The sequence below is a fragment of the Hippoglossus hippoglossus genome, chromosome 16 (genome assembly GCF_009819705.1).
Source record: "Hippoglossus hippoglossus isolate fHipHip1 chromosome 16, fHipHip1.pri, whole genome shotgun sequence".
Classification (NCBI taxonomy): Eukaryota; Metazoa; Chordata; class Actinopteri; order Pleuronectiformes; family Pleuronectidae; genus Hippoglossus; species Hippoglossus hippoglossus.
The window spans coordinates 7,829,138-7,850,831 of record NC_047166.1 but is presented as its reverse complement, the minus strand read 5'-3'; the positions used below and the strand labels follow the sequence as shown (position 1 = coordinate 7,850,831).

General features: G+C 43.0%; 1 protein-coding gene across 3 annotated transcripts in view; it reads right to left on the bottom strand.

Annotated features, from left to right (window-relative positions):
* Positions 1 to 1,787: 1,787 nt before the first annotated feature.
* Positions 1,788 to 21,694, bottom strand: part of bcam (basal cell adhesion molecule (Lutheran blood group)) — a 52,099-nt gene continuing 32,192 nt past the window's right edge. Inside the window, exons 2-18 of one of the 3 annotated variants that reach the window (XR_004616525.1) lie at positions 18,874 to 19,001; positions 18,461 to 18,677; positions 16,575 to 16,648; positions 16,361 to 16,457; positions 15,791 to 15,973; positions 15,082 to 15,203; positions 14,468 to 14,609; positions 13,751 to 13,866; positions 12,363 to 12,504; positions 11,497 to 11,621; positions 10,535 to 10,676; positions 9,778 to 9,801; positions 9,158 to 9,190; positions 7,139 to 7,280; positions 5,562 to 5,661; positions 3,809 to 3,974; positions 1,788 to 3,768 (exon numbers count right to left, since the gene is read on the bottom strand). Coding sequence is in view for 2 of the 3 variants with exons in the window: in XM_034611417.1 (XP_034467308.1) it covers positions 3,969 to 3,974; positions 5,562 to 5,661; positions 7,139 to 7,280; positions 9,158 to 9,190; positions 9,778 to 9,801; positions 10,535 to 10,676; positions 11,497 to 11,621; positions 12,363 to 12,504; positions 13,751 to 13,866; positions 14,468 to 14,609; positions 15,082 to 15,203; positions 15,791 to 15,973; positions 16,361 to 16,457; positions 16,575 to 16,648; positions 18,461 to 18,677; positions 18,874 to 19,001 (1,793 nt within the window). In the remaining variant the exon portion in view is untranslated. Of the gene's footprint in view, positions 3,975 to 5,561; positions 5,662 to 7,138; positions 7,281 to 9,157; positions 9,191 to 9,777; positions 9,802 to 10,534; positions 10,677 to 11,496; positions 11,622 to 12,362; positions 12,505 to 13,750; positions 13,867 to 14,467; positions 14,610 to 15,081; positions 15,204 to 15,790; positions 15,974 to 16,360; positions 16,458 to 16,574; positions 16,649 to 18,460; positions 18,678 to 18,873; positions 19,002 to 21,694 lie in introns of all 3 variants that reach the window. The other 2 variants (XM_034611417.1, XM_034611416.1) reach the window with 2 other exon arrangements.

Here is a 21,694-nt window from a genome sequence, read left to right as displayed (position 1 = left end):
TTTCAGGTTTTACAGTGTGAAGCCCCCGAGGATGCTGACACGTCACCTCAGCTCCATCACCTCAGCAGGGGAGGACACTGACACTGTTATTTATCTTCTCCATAAATTCCCTCCATCCACCCACACTCTTACACTGCTCCTGGCCTGTTTTGTATTCAGAGCACAGATCGATTTCTCCAGGTCACATTGATGAGAGACTTCTAATTTCCTAATGGAAAACCAGCGGAGCACGTTGTGTGTGTGTGTGTGTGTGTGTGTGTGTGTGTGTGTGTGTGTGTGTGTGTGTGTGTGTGTGTGTGTGTGTGTGTGTGTGTGTGTGTGTGTGTGTGTGTGAGGACACCCTGGGCCTATAACCGGTAAGCCTGTGTTTAGATGCATGGTGTTTCGCAGAGCTGTCACAAAGTGGTACAAGGTCAGAGCACCCTGTTTTGTAAGCCTGAGTTCAGAGGGAGGAGACGCGGAGAATAAAACAGCATATTTCAGATTCTTTCTTTCATCCCATCTCCTTATTCATGTTTGGTTTTGATATATGAAATTTCAAATGGCGAATTATGATCATGACGGCTATTGATAAAAGCCGTCCTGCTAACTGTTACTGATCTATGCACAAAGCCGCGCAGCAATTTACCGATGACTGATGGCTTCATTTCAGCTCATTTCTAAACATGAAAGCGAGCAGAGAGAACGCTGCATCATGGAGTCGGCGGCGAGCCCATCCCTGAAGCAGTTATCGATGCAAAACATGAGCTTCCTCAATTTCTCTGTTCTGTCACAACAAATCATGGGACCAATCAACGTGAGGGAGGAATTTGCATAACGTTGTTTATATCAAAGAGATTAAGCTTTGTGCAAGCCGGCACTCAATTTAGATGTCATCTTCTTGGAAGTGAAAGAAAAAAACATTCACAAGACGAATTACATCAGAAGCAATCTGATTTGTGATAAGACTTCTGGTCGGGTGATGTGAGGATTTTAGAAATGATGGGGAGTGTTTCAGTTTCCTTATCATATGGACAGACACACTTTGTTCTCTCCCATTTTACTTTGTTTATCTTAAAAAGTATATGAAAGACATTAAAACTAGGATGGCACTCGGCAGAGCGCAGACCTCCACCAGGGACCAACACTCCTCTAAGGCTACATCCACACTACCTTACGTTTTCGTTTGAAAATACATCGAGTTTAAGAGTTTAAGAGTTTAAGAACCGCTTCAACTAAGAAGTTTGGAAACTAAGCTGGCAAGTTTAATTCTGAAAACTCAGAAACCAAGATGTTTGGCAACGATGACGTAGACACTCTGATTGGGTCTTTTCAGTCACGACGTAGCCTTCGCTGATTCGTCAGGCTCCCATCACATGACGCTCTTCCGGAAAACAAAGTAACCGGCATTAGCCTCGGCTACCAGTGTACAAGCTACATGGATTATCAATCAAAGGCATTGCTGACCCTGTTGTCTTTGCTAACAGCTGTTGTGCGGTTAAATTCTGCATTTTACAATCATACAACTGTTTATAAGAGACGAGCTGTTATTTGAGAAATCTGCAACAATTCTACAGCTAACAACCAAATCACGCGATGTGCCTTTTAAAACGATTAAAACGTTGTTTGACATTACATTACATACATTACATTGTTTCCTTCAGAATGTCATTCAGAGTTGTTTTTGTGTTATCCTTCTTACAAACAAACCAACAAATAATCTCCTTGGCAGGGGTAATAACAGTTATATCATTAATATATTTTATATATTAATTGTCACAGGAATGGAATAAAAAAAAAACACACAGGATTTCTGGGGTGTGAGTGGTTTTCTTTGAGTTTTTTTTTTTCATTATAAATTTTACACAGCTGGAACAAAACAAAAAGATACATCAACACACCACAGAGGTCACAACAGTGTACCACAAAATATACAGTATACAGTACAGCGAGAGAAGTAAAGCACTGAGAATATCTCATAAAGAATCCTAAATATAAAATAAAAAAACATGTCTCTTCTCTCAGTGAGCGGGAAATCGTGGGAAAAAATGAAAGCTCAGTAGTTGCAAAATGAAGAATCCCCTAAAAAAAAGAAAAACTTGCATACCACAATATTATTTTTGTATAAAACATTAAAAATCAAAAAAAGGATGCTCCACGCTCACGTATCTATCTCGCCTGCCATCACAGGTTAGCTAATAGTCAATATGGCAAGATCAGTAGACAGACATTGATTTAAAAAAAAAGAAAAGGCCTTGTGGGCGCAGATAGTGGTTTGAGGTGACCTTTTTTTAAAAAGTAAAAAATCAAGGCCATTGGTTCCAGTGTACAACAAAGTAAAAGGGCACATCAACCCGCTATCAGACCTCTCCGGCCTGCGAACAGTGTAGAGGAGGAACAGAGACGGCAGAATTTCAAACCTAAACACAGAAACACTCCTGCTGTGACACTCAAAAACTCTTTCATTTGGTAAAAAATAAAAAGGTACACCACATTTTCCAGCAAATAGCTGTAACCCCATCCCTCCCGCACCTCCCCGCTCCCCCCCCCCCCAGATTGTATTAAACCATGAAGTGAACGAGTGAACGTATGCCGGTGATTTCTCCAAACAGGTGAATCTATGACTACTGCAGCTTAGCTCCCCCCCCCCCCCGGGAGGCTCTGCTGTGCTGTCGTTAGAAAAACAACACACACACACACAGGCTCAGCAGGCCTCTTATTTGAGCCCGTCGACCATTTCCACCATAATTCCACCAATTTTACAGTGAAAGTCGAGGGTAATTAGGTTCTGTGAGCGGAGACGCCGCTCGTGAGAAACGGTTTCATTCCGGCGCAGAAGACGGGGAGGCTGCGAAAGCCTTTGGGAAGAAATTACAGCAATTACGGTCCCAGGGCGGCGGCTTAATAACCACAGATGCTTTCTGAGCCTCACATCATGCACAGTACACATCAGCATTTGAATCCAGAAAGAAAAAAAAAACAGGAGAGCAAAGTAAAAAAACAAGCAAACGAGTGGTGCACTAACGTAATGTACAAGCACGCTGGAAATGGGAAGAACAAATTTGTACAACCTAATAGCTTTCTTGTTTCAGTGGCTTTTTAGCTGGATTGGAAAAACAAGCAATTGTGGAGTGAGGATTGACGTTATCAAAGCAGTTTCTACTGGAAACTAATTAGGGAGATTGGGGGGGGTGAAATATCCATGAACATTTGCAGGTGGCAAAAAATGCAATTAAAGAAACAGCACTGAAGCAAACGCAGAGCTTCTTTGAGGGGAAATGGTAACAGGCGAGTGTTTAGGGATTACATGTCGTGAGCATAAATCGTCACTTGTTACTGGGGTGGATGAAGCAGAGTGACAGCCTGTGATACAACCAGCAGAGAGCAGATCATTTAAGTGCAGACTCCAAGGCAGAGTAGACGCTCAGTGTTGCAAACAAGCAAACACACTCTTCCGATTAAAACACACACACACGCACGGTGGCTTAATGGCATTTTCTGTTTAATTTGGGGTAGATAAGAACGATTGTGCCACCGTGTTTGGACTGTTCAGCTCTACTCTGCAGTGGAGTCAAAGATGTGATTGAAGGAGTTAGATAACAATTTGAAAAAAAGCGACGATAGTGACGTCATCCAGTGATTATGAGTCTTTAACCTGTGGTAGCTCAGATGGGTGGAGCAGAAGAAAGTCGATCTTTAAAAAAAAACGAGGAATGGGGGTTGTAACTCCACCCAGCAGGTCTACCCCAGGTTATAAAACAAGCATGACTGATGCCAGACCTGCTAAGCCTCCCGATGTCCCCAGAACAAACCCACGTCCACGCCCCACCTCCCGATGTCCCCAGAACAAACCCACGTCCACGCTCCACCTCGTGTCCCCTCCTCTCAGTACTCCTCTAGTATAGTGAATAAAAAATTGGCCCTGTTGTCTTCATAACAGTTGTCCTCCTTCCCTTCATCCCTCTGTCGGTTGTTTTCCTCCACGCAGTTCAACACTGTCAGAGAGAAAAACACAAAAAGAACAAAGTCATTACCACCAATGTACAAACATTAGTTGTTTATGATAAGAAACACTTTATTTATGACTTTCTGGTATTTTTCTTGATTAAAAATGTGGCTCAAACAAAGTATCTACCTATAAATTAACAGCTCATTTAACAGCTAATTAGAGCAAATTTAATGTAGCTTAACTTTTTTTGCATTAAGAGATAGATAGATAGATAGATAGATAGATAGATAGATAGATAGATAGATAGATAGATGGATAGATAGGTCGATCACTATTTCTGGGTATTTTATTTGACAGTTGAGATGTGCCAGGGAACGAGGGCGGACAGAAGATTTTTGTAAAATGATCTGTATTTGCTCATGTCGAGTTATTGAGTTTAATTTTATTTCAGACTGAAACTGAATCTGTCTGTGGCTTGGTTTTCAGGAGACAGCTCACGGACTAATGTTCTTATTTGGCGTCTCTACAAATAAACATCACTTGATAAGATTTGAACAGACTTTTGCATCCTCCTGTTGTATCCATTTTAAATATAAAGCCAAGTGTGTCTGCCATCTTCTTGCAGTGCCTGCAACATTGTGCAGTTTGCTGTCAGCACTTTCAAACGTCCCATAAAACAAAGCTCGCTTAAAAGGGCTTTCACATGCACGTCAAACATGCCACCACCATAAATTTCAGGATGAAGTGATTTACACTCATGACGGCATTTTCAGATGACTGCGTACAGCTGTCAGCCTCCATCATCGGAGCTGTGGCGACGAGTTTCTAAAAAACCCACTGTCTTTGAACCACAACTGTCGACTCTCAGTCAGCGTGACTGATGTGTCAGAAGATATTTACTTGTGTAAGCTTGTGTTCAAACTGATCCTGCTGTGAAGTCTTAGTGGGAAAGTTTACGTTTACATGGACATACTCAGCTGAATGTTCTCCAGATAAATAAAATTTACTCCAGCCAACAAGCCATGTTGACCTTATTCCCTTTAAGATTAAATCCAACTAAAGGATTAACTTTCTTTTTGTCTTCTTTGAAAAGAGTCTGCATTTCACAGGTTTGACCAGTAACGGTCTGTAAATGAATAAAGGAACTAAATGGAAACTACTTTTATGGGAAATGTAGGAATAAGAAGAACCATGTTTTCATACACTGCAGTGTGGCGAGAGAGGGGGAACACTGCGAATCACAGGGAGCCGACATAAGTGAGTTTCAGACACGAGCTCTGGAACTCCAATACAGCCCCTCCAGAAGATTTCAGGAAGACGTCTGGAGTTCAGTGGATGTCTGAAACATCACATTCCAATCTACGGACAAGTCTGCAATTAACCTAACCTGCATTCTTTTGGGCTGTGTGAGGAGACTAGAGTACGAGGAAAAAAACAACTCAGACCGAGGGAGGACTCTGTACAGAAAGGCCCCAGCTACCGGTCAGGCCTTTCCAACCTGCACAGCCTTCTTGCTGTGATGAGACCACGCTGACCACCGCACCACGATGCCCCACGGTTAAACATTGTGAGGGCAGAGTTCCGGCTCATGACCCACCAGCCCTTAATCTCATCCTGTGCCCTTTGTCCTGACCTGTTCTGTGGACGGTCTCTTGTTGAGGAGACCGGCCTCTTCATTGGCCTTGTCTGTCTTCATCTCAACTACGATGTCGTTGTTCACTTCTCCGCTGGCCCTGCAGAGGAAAGGAAAAACAAAAAGTCAGTGAGTGTGTTGAACTATATTCTCCTTGTACGACTAATGGATGTAGAGGTGACTGAAGGCTGGTGACCCCTGGTCTAAACTCTGCACTGCGTTGTTGACATAAATAATATTGGGCTGCTTTAGACAACATCCACCTCAAAATGTAGTTTACACTCTACACCCAATGCCTGGGATGCACCATTACATGGTTTTTAAAAAGATTTTCTTTTGATTTGTCTTTGAGTTTAAACACAAACTTAATTGAAATCAAAACTGAGATCAAACTGCTTCTCCAGCTATTTATCTGACTACAAAGACAGATGTGAGGACAAACGTCAGAGGCGATATCTCTTTGAGGATTATTTACTGATAGAGCCTTTCAACTTCTCACCCTGCGTCACCCTGCACACTGATCGAAAAACACAAACATTATAAAACTGGAAACGATTGAGTTTTGTCATGATTAGATCAAACTCAAACTGATTTAGAGGATACTTCTTCATGCTGATAATTTTCATTATCAGCACTTTATTAACAAAATAATCAGTACACACATTGTACACATGTATACCAGCGGCACTCGTCCAATAATACTTTTAAGGCTAAAATAAGGCTTTTTGACAGATGGGAAAATTCTGTCTTTTTCTTGGCATTATGAAAAAAAGTGGAACAATTGAGACGATTGAGATAAAGTCAAAGAACGCGGCTCTGTTACAAGATTTAACTCTGGTTCAGAGTCGATGCTTCTTTCTCATGCATGAGTATCTTCATTTGTCTGACGGCAACTCTTAACTTCTCACTGCATTCGTTTTATTTATCTTTTAATTAAACAGATCACAGTTTTATTTTATGTGATATTTTGCCTATTATTAAATTGGTCTATTTTGCAGGACACAGACATATAGATGCTGGAACGTGCTTTGACTTCACTCTGCTCACTGTGGATTTCAGTAGAGTTTTTGTTATAATTTTTTAATCAATTCTAAGAGCAGAGATGAATTTTTTGTAAATTGGTTCAGGAGGTGGCTCAGAGCGGTTCATCCACTAACCAAAGGGTTGGTGGTTCGATCCCTGGCTCCCCTGGTGTCATTGGGCAACTTGCTGAACTCCAATACTTAGGGCTCAGTATATAGTAGAACGGTTTGAATGTGTATATGAATAGTAATAATAATAATAATAATCATTTTATTTGAGTAGCACTTTTCAATACAAGTAACAAAGTGCTTTACAACAAATAAAATGAAATTCACAAACATTCAGAGTAAAGATATAATAATAAAGATACAGAAAGTAAAAGTCATAGACATCATACGATAAAAGCTCTTTTATAAGCTTGAGTAGTTGAATGTGGCTTTGAGTGGACCACAAGACGAGAAAAGCACCACATAAATACAGTTCATTACATTTACAATCCCAGCCACCATTACTCCCTTCTACCCATCTTAACTTCCCCAGCGCTCTGTACTCACACTTCCTTCTTGTCCTTCTTGCTGCAGGGCAACTTGCGCTTCTTATTCAGGAAGTAGATGAGGGCCACCAGCAGCAGGAGCAGCAGAACACACACCACCACGGCTATCACCACCCCGCTGGAGCCTCCCTGCTGCTTGTCAGCTACAGTGCCGCAAGGGACGCATGGAGGGAGGGGTGGAGGGGTGGAGGGGAAGATGGTGGGAGTGGAGGGTTGGTGGAATAGTTGAGGGAGGACAGAGGAGGCAATGAGGTGGGGAAGTGAGGGATCGATCGCAGGGGAGGAGAGTGGGAGGAGGGTGGAGGGAGCGTTTGATTTTGAAGGGGCAGTGGTAGGGAGAGGGACATCATGGCGGGTGGAGGGAAAAGGGGGTGTTTTGATTCGTGGGGTAGAAAAGAGAGAAGGAAAAGGGGGGTAATGATTTCAGTGGGGGCACCATGGGGAGGAGAGATGAGGTGACGGGAGGATGGAGAGGGTGAGACGTGTGGGGTCCAGGCGATGGATGGATGGAGGGGTGGGTGGGTGATTGGGTGGAGAGGAAAAGAAGTGGGGAAAGGGGGAGTGGGATGTGGGGTTAGTTTAACTTTTGAATGGACTGACTGAAATGTGATGGGACCCCAGTACAAGGGTCTGTACACTCACAGGTAAAACTAGACAGCTGACCAGAGCCAGAAAACACTGAACATACTCACCCATCCACATATACTTGTATCACTACACTTGTGAGGACATGACTCTCCCTTCAAAACTGATGTTGCTGCATAAACTCTAACTTTTAAAGGCCATTATCCATTAATACAGATTTATACCGCGGCCATTAAGGATACTAAGTGTTCCTGACTGGATAGTGTCCTTAAAATAATGGTTTGGCATTTGGGGAAATATGCCAAGTTGCTTTCTAGCTAAGAAAAGGATGTGATAAATTGTAATATTTATACATCCGATATATAATGTGGCTGGAGCCTGGGGATGGTTGGATTATCTTGACAGTCTGGGTACATCTGAAGGTAAAAACTACACCGTCACCTCAAAAGTTCATCCTTAACACACTATAAATCATTCGTTAAGTAGTGTCACAAGGTTTATGTGATGGACTGTTTCTCTGTTCGGAGAAGGAGACTTCCTGGAGTCTCAGCTGGTTGCCTGGCGACCCCGGGAAAATGTCATATTATTGCTCTAAATTCCTCGACCTCTTTTTCTGGCTCTCCTGGTGGTTATTCTAGCTTAACCATGACTTAAGTCAAGTGAAAAAAAAAGCAAAAAATGGACGTTAATTTGAAAAAAGCTTTGCACTGTGATATGTGGCTGTGGTAGAAACATGCCACTACACTCTGATGTCTCCTCCTTTACTAAAAATCATCAGGTGAAGTTGAGGAAAGATTATTTGCCTCCTATTTGTTAATTTCTTTCATATCACAACACCTCAAACTTTTCCAAGGTTTTGCTTTTGTCGCCTTTTTTTGGGCCCATTAACTCTTCTCTGAACCCAAATTCCTTTAGATTTAGCAAATAATTCTGGGACAGATCTGATTCCATTGGACATATTTAGTTTATACATTTCTGCCTTCGTGGTCAAGCATTAAATGAAAGAAAAAGGGAAATTTGGGTCAATTACAGAACTGATTTTATGTATCTGTATCATAGTATAGAAGACGCCTGTTGAACTGACGATTGCTGGATTATACATTTTTTATGAATCAGCCAGGCACCATTTTGGGAATTAAATTACAAACATACTTTTAATTCAGGTGTTTTTAATTGTCTTGTCATTAAAATAGTAAATTGATTGAAAATAATTGTCAAACTTTAAGCTGTGCTTTCTGACACCAGAACCTTCCTTCTTCCCCCTAAAGTCCTAGTTTAAAGCCGGTCCTCACAACAGTAATACAAGTTTGCATACACAAACACATCAGCTCTTGTAAACACAAATACACTAACCTGTGTAATCAATACACACATGGTGACTTAAAGAGTTGTAGACGTACACCACATACATGTCAGTAGGGTTAGCAGTACAGACCTGACGTAAGCACAGGGTTTCCAGAGAGCAGCACTTTGAAAGAAAGAGAGTTTCTCAGTCGCGTAGCAAAGCAAAGCAACAAACACTCAACACACCACAGTGGTAACGCACACAGAAGCTTAGGTTAAAACACAATCCTAAACACAGTACCCTGACGAGTGGAGAAACGACGAAGAGGGGAAAAGCCAGAAACAAGAGGACAAAGTCGGAAAGAAGACCACGAAGGAGACACAGTGAAGGAACAAAGAGAGGAAAGGAAGGAATAGAATAGAATAGAATCCTTTATTGTCCCCTAGGGGCCACAAAAAGTGTAGTAGCATCCACAAAATATAGGACAGACATCATACAAAGGTGACGAGAGAAGAAGAATAACAATATACAATATCCACAGTGTTCGGTAGCAAGAGGGCAAATATACAAGATTACAGTACAGAGGAGGAAGGTGTGTGTATGTGTGTGTGTGTGTGTGTTTGTGTGTAGGTGTGTGTGTGCGTGTGAGATGGAAAGGCAGGGGCAAGAGGAGATGGGTGGAGGGGGGGTGTTGCTAAATTACAGGGTCTGTACAACAAAGATTCCTGAGAGAAGGAGGGAGGAGAGGAGGAGGAGGGAGAAGGCGCTACCTCTGTCGGCTGAGTTGTCAATTGCTGCAAAAAGGAGACAAGAAAAAGAAGGAAGGGTTCAGGTTGCAGGTAATAGAGCTGCTAAAAGAGCAAAAGACAGCGGCAGTGATTTGAAATTCAATCCTTTTTTTAATATAAAGTTATTTTTCAAGTCTTAGTTTAGTCTACTTTAAAAAGAGATTTGTAAAAACAGATTATTGAACCATTCAAATTTGAAAGTCTGACTAGAAACCTCCAGCTTAAAGTAGAAAGGAAGATCAGTTACATTGTACGATAATTACTTCCGCCAAGGAGGCTATGTTTTCATTGCCGTTTGTGTGTCTGTCAGCAGGATCACGCAAAAACTACACGACCAATCTTCTTGAAACTTGTTGGAAGGGTGAGACATGGGCCGAGGAAGAACCCATAAAGTTTCAGAGGGGATTCGATTAAGGGGTTGAATCCAGGAATTGGAAGTGTTGATTGTGCGTTTTTTGATATTTCTCATAGAAATAGTGCTGCCCATAGATGCACTGTATGAATGTGTGTGTGTTTGTGTGTGTGTGTGTGTGTGTGTGTGTGTGTGAGTGAACAGACTAACCCTCGACCCAGACCACATTCTTCAATCTATTTTCATCCATCTAGAGTAATACCACTAAATAACAGGCAAACAAACGTGGATGAAAACATAACCTCCCTGGATGAGGTAATCATAAATTCCTCTGAAGAAGACGTAGACGCAGCAGCATCATCGCTGCCGGTGCGTCCTGACACTGACCTCGTTTAAGAGATACTGGGAAGGACTTGCTATCAGCTCCGTGCTCGTTGGTGACCTCGCAGGTCACCCCGGCCTTCAGGATCTCGGCTGTGGTTTGCAGGGTCATGGTGCTCACCACCTTGTTACCTTCCACTGACACAGACTGGCAGGGGGGCGAAGGGAGGAAGGAGGGAGGAGAGATGGAAGAGAGAAGACAAAGAGAAGACATGTATTTTATTTTGATGTTCATCCATCACTTCTTAGCAAATACATTTGAACTTTGTGACTTCTTTTCCTGTAGCACTTTGCACTCACTCATTCTTTGGTCCCTTTCATTGTGCACACACACTCTTTGTTCAATTCTCCTTCCGTATTATTCTCATTCACACAAGTTGAAGTAGCTCCATCTTTGATCATACATAGTGAATATCACTATTTGCCTCTGAAACCATCCAATTTTTCAGGATCATTCATTTTTTATCTAATTTTCTTCACTTTATATGATATAATATTTCAATTATGAAACAATATTCCCTCTGTAAATTTCTTAAATGCCGCTAAATATGTATCACATCAACTGTATCACATCAATATGTAATATAAGTATAAAATATTACAGCCCCACGAGCTGCGTGTGTGTGTGTCTCTCTCTCTCTCTCTCTCTCTCTCTCTCTCTCTCTCTCTCTCTCACGCTCTCTCTCCTTTTTCCATTGCGTTTGAAGTTTAACATGCCAGTTTTTCAAGAAGAAGATCTTAAGATGCTATAAAAAATGAATCATGAAAACTTCACATCTTGACCCAAATGGAAACACCACTGGTAATAGCTCTGTTTGCTTGACATACATCTTCACCTCCACAGGCTGTACACTTCCCTCCAGGAGAGCATCAATGGCTCTTATTGACTAAGTGCTTCTTATAAATTGCACAGGAGGAGAGAGGCATCTTTGCCTCGGCTGGCCTCGCCTTTGTTTTCACACTCGTACCTCCTTTCCTGAGGGCTTCCAGGTGAACTGAGGGGCGGGGTAGCCGTAGGCCGAGCACTTCAGAGACACCATGTCTCCTTCCTTCACCACCTCTCCTGCAGCGGGAGCCTCGATCATCGGCTTTCCTGGGGAGGGAGGGAGACAGCGCAGGGGTGAACAATTGGAACGTTTTTTTTATAAACAGTGCAGCCAAACCTCTAAAAAAAAAAAAACACACACACACACACACATTCATAATCAACAATCAAGGAAGTGACTCCATCTCTCAGCTGCTTCCACCCACTATACAACCTCCTTCCTCTGACTACAACAATACTCTGCACGCCCTAACACTGATCATTGTTATTAGACTATGTGAGTGTGATTTAGAAAGACAAATAAAAAGACTGCACTACTTACAGTGGCTAACTGAGCAGAGTGTGGCTCAGGCTGCATTTCTCTGTCCAAACCCATCTGAGTCTGAGAGGAAACTAAAAGATCTCCACCCGAACCTGACTGACATTCTGTTTATTTGTGTCTGAACCTGACCCGAGTCCGACGCAGTTAAAGTAACCTGCACCAAGTTTGTGTGACACTGTCCCTGAAACAGATGGTTATCGCTAGTTTTCCCTGAAAAAATCGGTGAAATTGTGTGTGTGTGTGTGTGTTTGTGCACGTGACTTACAGCATTGATATGATTAAAATCTTTACGTAAACTTAAACCAAACGTAAACCAAACACTGTTTTACTTAGTTTTCTTGTGATAGTCTGTGTGTTAGCCTGTGAATGTGTGTGTGTGTGTGTGTGTGTGTGTGTGTGTGTGTGTGTGTGTGTGTGTGTGTGTGTGTGTGTGTGTGTGTGTGTGTGTGTGTGTGTGTGGGGGTTACCTTTGACGGTGAGGTTGACACTATACTCCGCGGTCAGTCCTGGCACAGAGGGCACAGCTCCAACACACATGTACTCTCCAGCTTTATCATAGGAAACAGCTTGTATTGACAGAGTGCCGTCCTGAGAGAGCACATCAGAGCCCTGGAGGAACACAAACATCCAGGAATAAAACCAACTGGACTCCACACTCCTCTTTATCCTATCTGTGTGTGTGTGTGAATATGAAAGCCAGATCAGCTTTGTGAATATCTAGTTGGTAGGCACGCTGCTATGCTGGGAAAGCAGAGGAAAAACTTTCACACTCCACAATGTGCGGATAACAGATCAAAGTTGAGTCCTCCATGATGAGCCTGTCTCTTGCAATTCCTCTCACAGGAATCTTTCTTTTGAAGAACAAACACCTTCTTTACCCACAAAACCAGCAGTCGGTGTGTGTTTTTCATGGCACCCCGGAGACACAACAATGGATAGACAGGTAACAACAACAAGCCTGACACTGCAGGAACACTGTGCACAAAACAGATGGAGGAGCAGGGATGAAAACCCCCAAAATACCAATGGTATCACACTGATTTGTGGTTTTACAGTAACAGAATATACAGGGTTGCTTCAAATAGACTGAAAGAGTCAATAAATCTGCTGCTCCCTGATAAGTAAAAATACAAATAATTGAGGATATGACATGTTGTGCATAGTTTGTCACTGAAAAGAGATGAGTGGGAGCTTCTTGTTTCCATCAACTGCTGCACAGAGAATACGCAAAATCCAAATAGTTTTTGATACTGGCCGTCGTTCCTCCAAAAAGACAACACATAAACAGTTTTAAATGTGTAAAGTCAAAAGAGATGAGGTTACTGTTAAAAGTAAAAATATAAAAAACACATTCTCCTCTTGCATGTCTCCCACAGGGGTTTGGATTCACACTTATATACTGACACGCACCATGTGTGGCTGTTTTTTTTTTTTTCTCATTCGCAACACTGACCAAACTCCAGTGTCTCCTCTCCAGTTGTTGCAACTGGATACGATACAATACAGCCAGTGTAGAGGGGCCACAAGTGTCTGTAAAGGGAGCCCTGCTTCAGACCTGCAGGCTCCAGGGTTGAGTAGCAGCTGCATATACAGTGAAGCTCTGTATCACAGTATGACATGTGGTATTTGACCACTGAAGAAGGGCACTGCAATCGTGGTTGTTACAAAGCTAAACAATTCTAAAAAAATGTTGAAATACAAAGCCCAAGGAAGAATCTCGCAATATGTCGGAATGACTGGTGTGAAAAATAGACGTTGGTCTATTTTTGTTCCGAACAACTTCTGATTAGGAAAAGAGGGAAGTTCTGCATAAATATATTACATTTCTACGAAGGTGACGGGAAAGAGGACGCACCTTTTTCCACTGAACAGTGTGCACAGCGGAGGCTTTGGTCTTGCACTGCCATTCCACCTTGTCTCCGACCATGACGACTTGAGGCTTGACAGGGGTCACGTTCACGGGGTCAATGTCTGACACGGACAAAATGAAAAGCAAATGAGAGACGGGGACAGGGACACACAAAACTCATCTATATATATTAAACAGTTAAAGAAGTGCCACTTGAAATGAAAAAAGCTTCACATCGTTTAAACGACCATGTAATAAGGTTCTTAGTATGACCATACTAAGCAGAATATTAGATTTTTACAAAGCTAATGTACTTACTCTGGAGTTAAGCCCATTTCGAAGCCTAAGTTAAGCCTCTTCCGTGCTATTTCTGGGCTATCTGCGCTTAATGTGTGCGATAAGATCAAATTAGGTAGTGTAGTTGGGATAACATTAAAGTAGCAGATCAACTGTGAAAGATTGAATTGGATATCGGTCGGCTGAAAGGATTCCATTAAAGCTCATTCTCCTTTAACCCTTTTAATTCTATGACTTGCTGATGGAAAAGAATGGCCTCACTGCAGCGGCTAAAAACAGGAGGTAAACAGTTCTTTATCTGTTTGTACAGATAGTAGCCCTGTGTGTGTGTGTGTGTGTGTGTGTGTGTGTGTGTGTGTGTGTGTGTGTGTGTGTGTGTGTGTGTGTGTGTGTGTGTGTGTGTGTGTGTGTCTTTGGCTCACTCACAGTGGACATTGAGGTTGATTGTTCCGCTCAGGTCAGCATCTATGTTGTCGAAATCCGTGGCTGAGCACTTGTACAAACCGGTGTCTGTGCGCTTGACGGATTTCAGCGTCAGGAGTCCGCCCTGACCGATAATGACTTGTCCCTGCAGGTGGAAGCACAGGTATTATAGTAGAGAGAGACATGGATAAAGACCAATGAGCGTAAACAAAGATGGACGACATGACAGCCCCCAAAAGTGAAGCCAAAACATCTAGAACGCCCCCTGCTGGCTGGCTGTAGTATGGATAATAAACCCTGTGCTATCTTTGTTAGCAGATGGACCAAACTAAAACAAATCTAAATATATGTCGAATAAACTTTTCCCAAAAATGGTTTCTCTGGCTTCACACCACGATCACAACTGGGCAGACTCCAAATTAAGTCACCCATATATTTTGGCTTCATTTTTGTACAGTGGGAGGAAGTCACGACATGTCGTCCATCTTTATTCACAGTCTATTGTAAAGACTGAGTGAGGGTAGGATATATTATCTAATATTTATAAAAAGTTATATTATTTTCTATATTATGTTTCTTTCCTGTATGAAAACTCTGCACATGAAATACACACGTACGTTTTTAGTGAAGTCGAACTCGGGCTGAGGGTTTCCGTCAGTCTCACACTTCATGGTGACAGTGTCGCCCTCTTTGACTGCATCGGTGTTGACGAGGGAAAAGGTCGCTATCTCCGATGGATCTAGACGGACAAGGACAGACATGGAACAGGTGGAAATTCCTCCTTTGGATACATTTACACTGTTATACTGTAAATCATCAATCAGAGATGTGCGATGCATTCCTGAAGGGATGTTTTACTTTCCCAGCGCCTCCCCTTTCTTTGCCTCATCATTCTTCTTTAGCTCACAATCAAATTCCACTGTGGCTGCTTTAAACTGCATTGTTCGGCAAAATGAGAGATATGCACCCAATGATTTAAACCCCGAAAGCAAATACAAGAGATCATCTATCAGTTTTTATAGGGCTGCGACTACATATTGTTTTCATTATTTATCATACGGATAATCCTCAAATCATTTTATTACCTGATCTATCATTTTGTCTGTTTTGCTTGAAAGGATTACTCAAAGAAAGACTCAAGCTTCATTTGTGGGGCGCCCCCCCGTGCTACCAGGCGAGCAGCGGGGGCCAATTCATATTAACTAATTCACCACAAAACCCTTTATGGAGGAATTGCCCAGGCCCATTGAAGACCCTGCTTGAAGAGCCTCATCATACATTAACCTCCCCAACAATTCTGCTGTCGCCCCATTGCTCTCCACTCACAGTTGAGGTTGATGGTGATGGTGTCGGACGTCTTCTGTTTGATCTGGTCCCCTGGCATGCTGAACTCCACGGTGCACTGGAACACGGCGTCCTTGTCGGCCTTGGTGGGCTGCATGTACAAGGTGCTCTTCATGGTGAAGAGACCCGAGGCTTCCTTCACCATCGAGGGGACCATGAAGGTCTCTGGCAAAGAGAGGGGACGACATCAAATGATCAACTAATCAGTCGAATGGGAAAAAAAACGGATTAGTTCCATTCCACTGTACAGAATACGAGCTGTGTCCAAAAATCACTCACTAATCACTATAGAGTCAACTATATACTGAGTGTGAAATTGAATAGAGCTGTCCCAATGTTTGAAATGTACGACATAATCCCACGACAATTAATAACCAACGCAGAGAAAATGCACCGAGTAGTGTCCCAAAGCGCCTTTTTCTTTTTTTCTGATGAGCTCACAATACAATCATCTACTAAGAAAGTCCATATACAGTGAAGTAGGAGTTAGTGACTGAGTAGGTGATTTTGGAAACAGTTTATATTTTTGATCGATAGCCAGACAACACTTACTCTCTTTCCTGTCCTTGTATTCAGGCAGGGGCTGGGCATCTTTGAACCAGATGATTCTTGGCTGGGGATGTCCATTCATCGTCACACATGCGCTAATCTGATGCGACGGAGACAATATGCGGGAAAAACAACAGAATAATTGGCAGATAATTAGTATCGTCAATCTTTATACAAAATCAGTGAACAGGGAAACACACACAAACTACCCACACACCTCAGAGCTGGTGGTCTCTCCCACGGAAATGGCCTGACTCGACGGTCTCGTGAGCACTGGCTTCTCGGGAGCCCCTGAGACAGAAAACGGGAGGGGCCAAGATCGTTATTATTTACGAGAAGGAGAAGCTTTAATTGTTAACCCTGAGATACACACACACACACACACACACACATAACCACACGCTGAACTTCCATATATGCAGCGCAACCCACATGCCTGCTGACCTTGTTAATTAAGTCGAGCAGTAAATATCCTGCCACACATTATTCCACTGTGACCTGGTTCACATGAGCTGATAAGGGTCAGATCACAAAAACACTCCCCCCTTCGCGTGCACACGGGTTCCCTCTCATTTCTCTGCTTTATTCCCTCGCTCACTTCTCCACATGCAAGGTCATCTTATCACTGCCTGCAGCTGTCGACTTCTTGTAAAAATAAACAGTAGACGGGTATTTCTCTCTCTGTCACACTCGATCAGTTCTTTTTCTTCTTACGCTGCGGCAAAAAAACGCTGCTTAAAACCATTTCCTCTTCAGACACCAGACATATGTAAGCACTGAGACGCACAGTGAGAAAATGGTACCATTGAAAAGTAGGTTTCTTCACCCTGACGCTGAACATGACAAAAAAAAAAAATTCAGTCTCTAAATAAGTTATTTGAGAATTGTGAATATTCGGAGGGTTACGGCAGGAGAGGACACGCGGAGAAGTGGAAGCAGGATTGGTTTTATTCCGTTGAAGTGTGCTTCGGCTCGGTAGACATACTGTTTCAGTCTGTCTGTACTGTAAAGCCTCCAGAGAGAGAGAGAGAAACCAGGCTATCACTGCTATAGCTCAACCCCTCAGGGGACCTCATAACTCAGTCCTATTAAGTGAAGGCAGCACAGACACACTATAATTCATCCCCCAAAGAGTCAAGTGTTCCAATGTGCACAGAGAAAAATTGCTGGTCTGTGAGACAGCCTGTTCTTTTTTGTTTTGTTTTTACAACTTTGGGCATAAAGTGCATCTAAAAAAAAGGCCCTTGTCAAACAGCTCTTTACTGAGGCATTGTCAAACACTGACTGGCCCACTCACATCCAACAGCTTATGTTTACGAGGTTGCTTTAAACTTCAGCGCCTCTGAATGGATGAACTTGTAAGCTCATTTTCGAGTGGCAGCTTAACCAAAGCAACGGTTGTTTCGCCATTCGAACGGTGCAATCCCCCCCCCCACCATTTAGTGTGATTGATCAGTCCAATCCAAAATGCAAATGACTCCTATTCATCTCGGTGCGGTTACTAAATGCAAAAAAGTATGATTGATGCCAGTTAAGGGATTGCAGTGGGAGGTGCAAGGACACGGCGCGGCTGCACCAGGGTCAGCCCTCGGCGCCTGGGTGATAAATCTGGACTGTTATTAAGGTGAGATATATGAGACATGACAGGTGGGACTGAACTATTCATCAATTGAGTCAGAAGTGATTAGATTGTGGTTAATTGACCTCTGGGGAACTTATCAAAGGAAAGTGGTAACCCCCCCCCCCCCCCGATTGGAAAAAGCTCCACACAGTAAAACATATGATAAAAAAAAGTATCTACAGATGTCGACGATTGTGACAGATCACACTTATTGATAGTATATTTCTATATGGAGGTTTTGCATGGCGTTAGATTGAGTAGGTGTGAAATGCAATAAGCAAAATAAATGACACGCATTAGGGGCGATTAAGCCACTTTTAAATCAAAGTATGCATGAACACACGCGCAGATCTGATTAAAGCATTAAACCTAGTGACGGTGACAAGTTACTCCACACATCAACAAGTGTGTGGGAAAGTGTGTCTGTGTGTCAGGGTCGCGTTGAGGTCACATGAAAGGTCAAAGTGCACTGGCCGACTCACAAAAGACTTTCAGCATAGTGGAGGCATCTGCGACCCCGGCAGTGCCAGCGAGGACCTGGCAGTAGAAGAGGAGCTCGTCGGAGGGCTGAGAGGAGGTGATGGTCAAGCTGAAGTCCTCTCCCATGCTGACGCGGCCTGTAAGTTGGGTGCCCTCGTCGATTTTTGCGTCGCCACCCTGGGGGCGGAAAGCCACGCGCTTCCTGGCTCCCTGCTCCTCCTGAACGGACAGACGGAGTTTAAAAGGTGTAGGAAGAGGGAAATGAGGAAGATGAGGATTACTAATTTTGGTGGAAAAAAAAGACAGGGAAACTGAAATAAGTGATTCAAAATACAACTTTTGAAAGTGCCTTCCATTTTTCTTGACTTGGATAAGAATTTCTTTTATCTAAAATTGATACTCAGATGTTCCTTACCATGTACCATTCGACGATAGTGTTGCCTGATGGCGGTGCGTCAGTGAACGTGCAGGGCAGTTTGACAGTTTCTCCTTTCAACACCTCCACCTTAGGAGGAACCATCACGGTCACAGCTGCACAGCAAACTGGAGAGAAACACAGAAAAAATGGGATTAAGGACCAGAGGGATTTGTCAAAAAGACAGATTTTAGTAAATGATATACATTTTAAATTTGTAGACAGGTCACTTTTCTAATCCACAAACACGCAATTCTTCTTTCCTCCATTCAGTCAGGTAAAAGCTTTTGACAAAATGGCACCAATAGCAGGTTGTATAAGGATTAAGGAAATAAAAAATGTGTAGCTAAGGGCCATTGGGTGTTTGGATATACTTTGCCGTGGCAGCACAAGATAAAGAACATAACTGAATCCCTGCTTCATTACAAAACCTTATGACTTCCAGTAACATCTTCGAGTCAACTTGTATTAGACAAGTCCGGCACGACAGGCACGGGGATGTTCAATTTCCTGATGTCGGCAGGAAATGAGGAGACACAGAGACGGGAAGGAAAAGACAAATAATGAAGTCACAATGTCTACAACCTGTCTCCACTGAACGCCAGCGTGCATGTTTGATACCCTCAGGGCGTCGGAGCGTTCAAACACTGTTACGAGAAGCGGGAACAGCCGCGCGGTGACCATGAGGGACTTTATCAGCACTGGAGCACGCCTTTCCCTGCAGCGCCTTGGGCAGTCTGCACTCATCACTTGTCGTGTACACACATCACACACACTAGGAGCAAGAGGCTGGGGTCTGTGATTACCCCACGCTTTTAGGCAGAGTGCTGTAAACACATATACACACACACACACACACACACACAAGTAATACAGTACACATGTTGTGAGGCTCCGGAGATGACAACTGCATGGGCGATGCCAGAGGGACTGACCACACATGCACACACACACACAGGATTTTTACTGCACCTTGCCCTTGACACAGAAACACACAAATCCTCCACAGGAAAATGAATATTATCTTTACTGGAAAATGTGCATAATCCCAGAATATTAACAACGCTTGAATTTGATCAGATTGGATTGACAGCAATTACAACATTTTCAATGTCAACAGAAAGTCGAGGCAAAGGAGTAAAACTGCACCAAAACCTCCACAACTTCCAGTCCTGCAGCATTTTGTTGAGTAGAGTCAGAAGAGAGCAACATACACAACTTTCATGTTGTGCTACTGTCAATGCATTTCTTTAAAGGGCTGACTGAAGCATTTTTTAAGACGTGTTTGCCAAACAAGGTCTGTTTTCGAACAAATAAGTGACATTTAGATCAATGACGAGTGGATTCTGCTGCAGGAGCAGTGTCGGGAGTTTCTACAGACGTTTTCACATGTTTTTTTTGTCAATGCTCTTGGATTTGACGTGAATATTTGTGATGGCTGTGAATCCAAACAGACTCCAGCAGGTTACAACTACACTACCCATGAAGAGATCCTGAGGGAAGCTAAAAGGCCGTCGTGATTGGCACTGTCAGTGTTCTCCATTGGATAGAGACATTAGGATGCACACGGTGTCCTGGATCTCAATGGGAGAGAAGAGAGCGAGACCAGAGGATGAGTTCAAACTGGTTTCTGTGGTTAGAAGAGTTTTTCTCCAAACTCTCTGTACGACTTAGTATCGAGAAAATAGGAGGCGAGTAGGTTACTGCACTATGAGGGGAGGAGCGGGGAGAGAGGAGGCAATGACGGAGGGGAAGGATGGAGAACTGGATAAAAAGGACGCAGCTCCCTTTCTGCTAATGAAATCACTGTAGCACATACGGTGTCATAAATCGTGTAAGGTACAGTAATGTATGAAAACAAGGGAGTTCACTGTGAGTGTGAGGCTCTGATATATGGAAACGAACAGCAGAGGAAGGACGACGTTGTTTAAGGTTAAACTGACGGATCATTTCAACTAAATCAAGTCATCAACATGGAAGGCATCAATCATCGTCTATCCACCTTGATAAAGACACATGCATGCCCACGATGTGCTTTTAAGAAATAATGAATGAATGAGTGGAGCCATATTCAGAAGTTTAACAGAGAAAACACACTCCAAGTGAAGCTTGGAGTAAACAGCCAAAATACGTCTATACAGGAAGCACGACGCACACTAAATCAAATATCGTTAAAAATCCAGAGATTTACCCTCAAATTAATATTCATACTATCATGATAAAATCCAAGTTGCTAAGGAACGAGCTGCAGCTCCGTATCCTGTATGGTAACATAAATTAATCATCTATTTCTGGACAACAAAATCTACACGTGAATAATTGATGTCTTGCGAGAAACTGCCAAGAGCAGAGGAGGCCCGACTTCTGGGAATCACAGTTGTCTGACAGGCTGGTTTTTAATAACAGGGGCGGGAGAGATGAAAGTGTGTTTGCTCAAAATGTCTAAAGCGAGATGAGAGGAGCTGAGGGACGGCAACCTTGTTATCACCCTGCTGAGGAAGAGAGGGAGAGAGAGAGAGAGAGAGAGAGAGAGAGAGAGAGAGAGAGAGAGAGAGAGAGAGAGAGAGAGAGAGAGAGAGAGAGGGAGTCGAGAGGAGGTAATAGGAAGAGCTGTCAAAAACACAAACTGCGGTTGCTTCGTTTAGTGTGTGTGTGTTTGTGTGTTTGTGTGTTGGCGAGAGACATTCCATCAGGGGCAGATGCGGTGATTCACCACGACCCACGAACCACATGGAGGTCAGGGGTCAGCCAAGCGTTGACATTTGATAAAAAATCCCATGTCTCTGTCTGCTCTTTAATTCTTTCACTTCCTCTTCACACA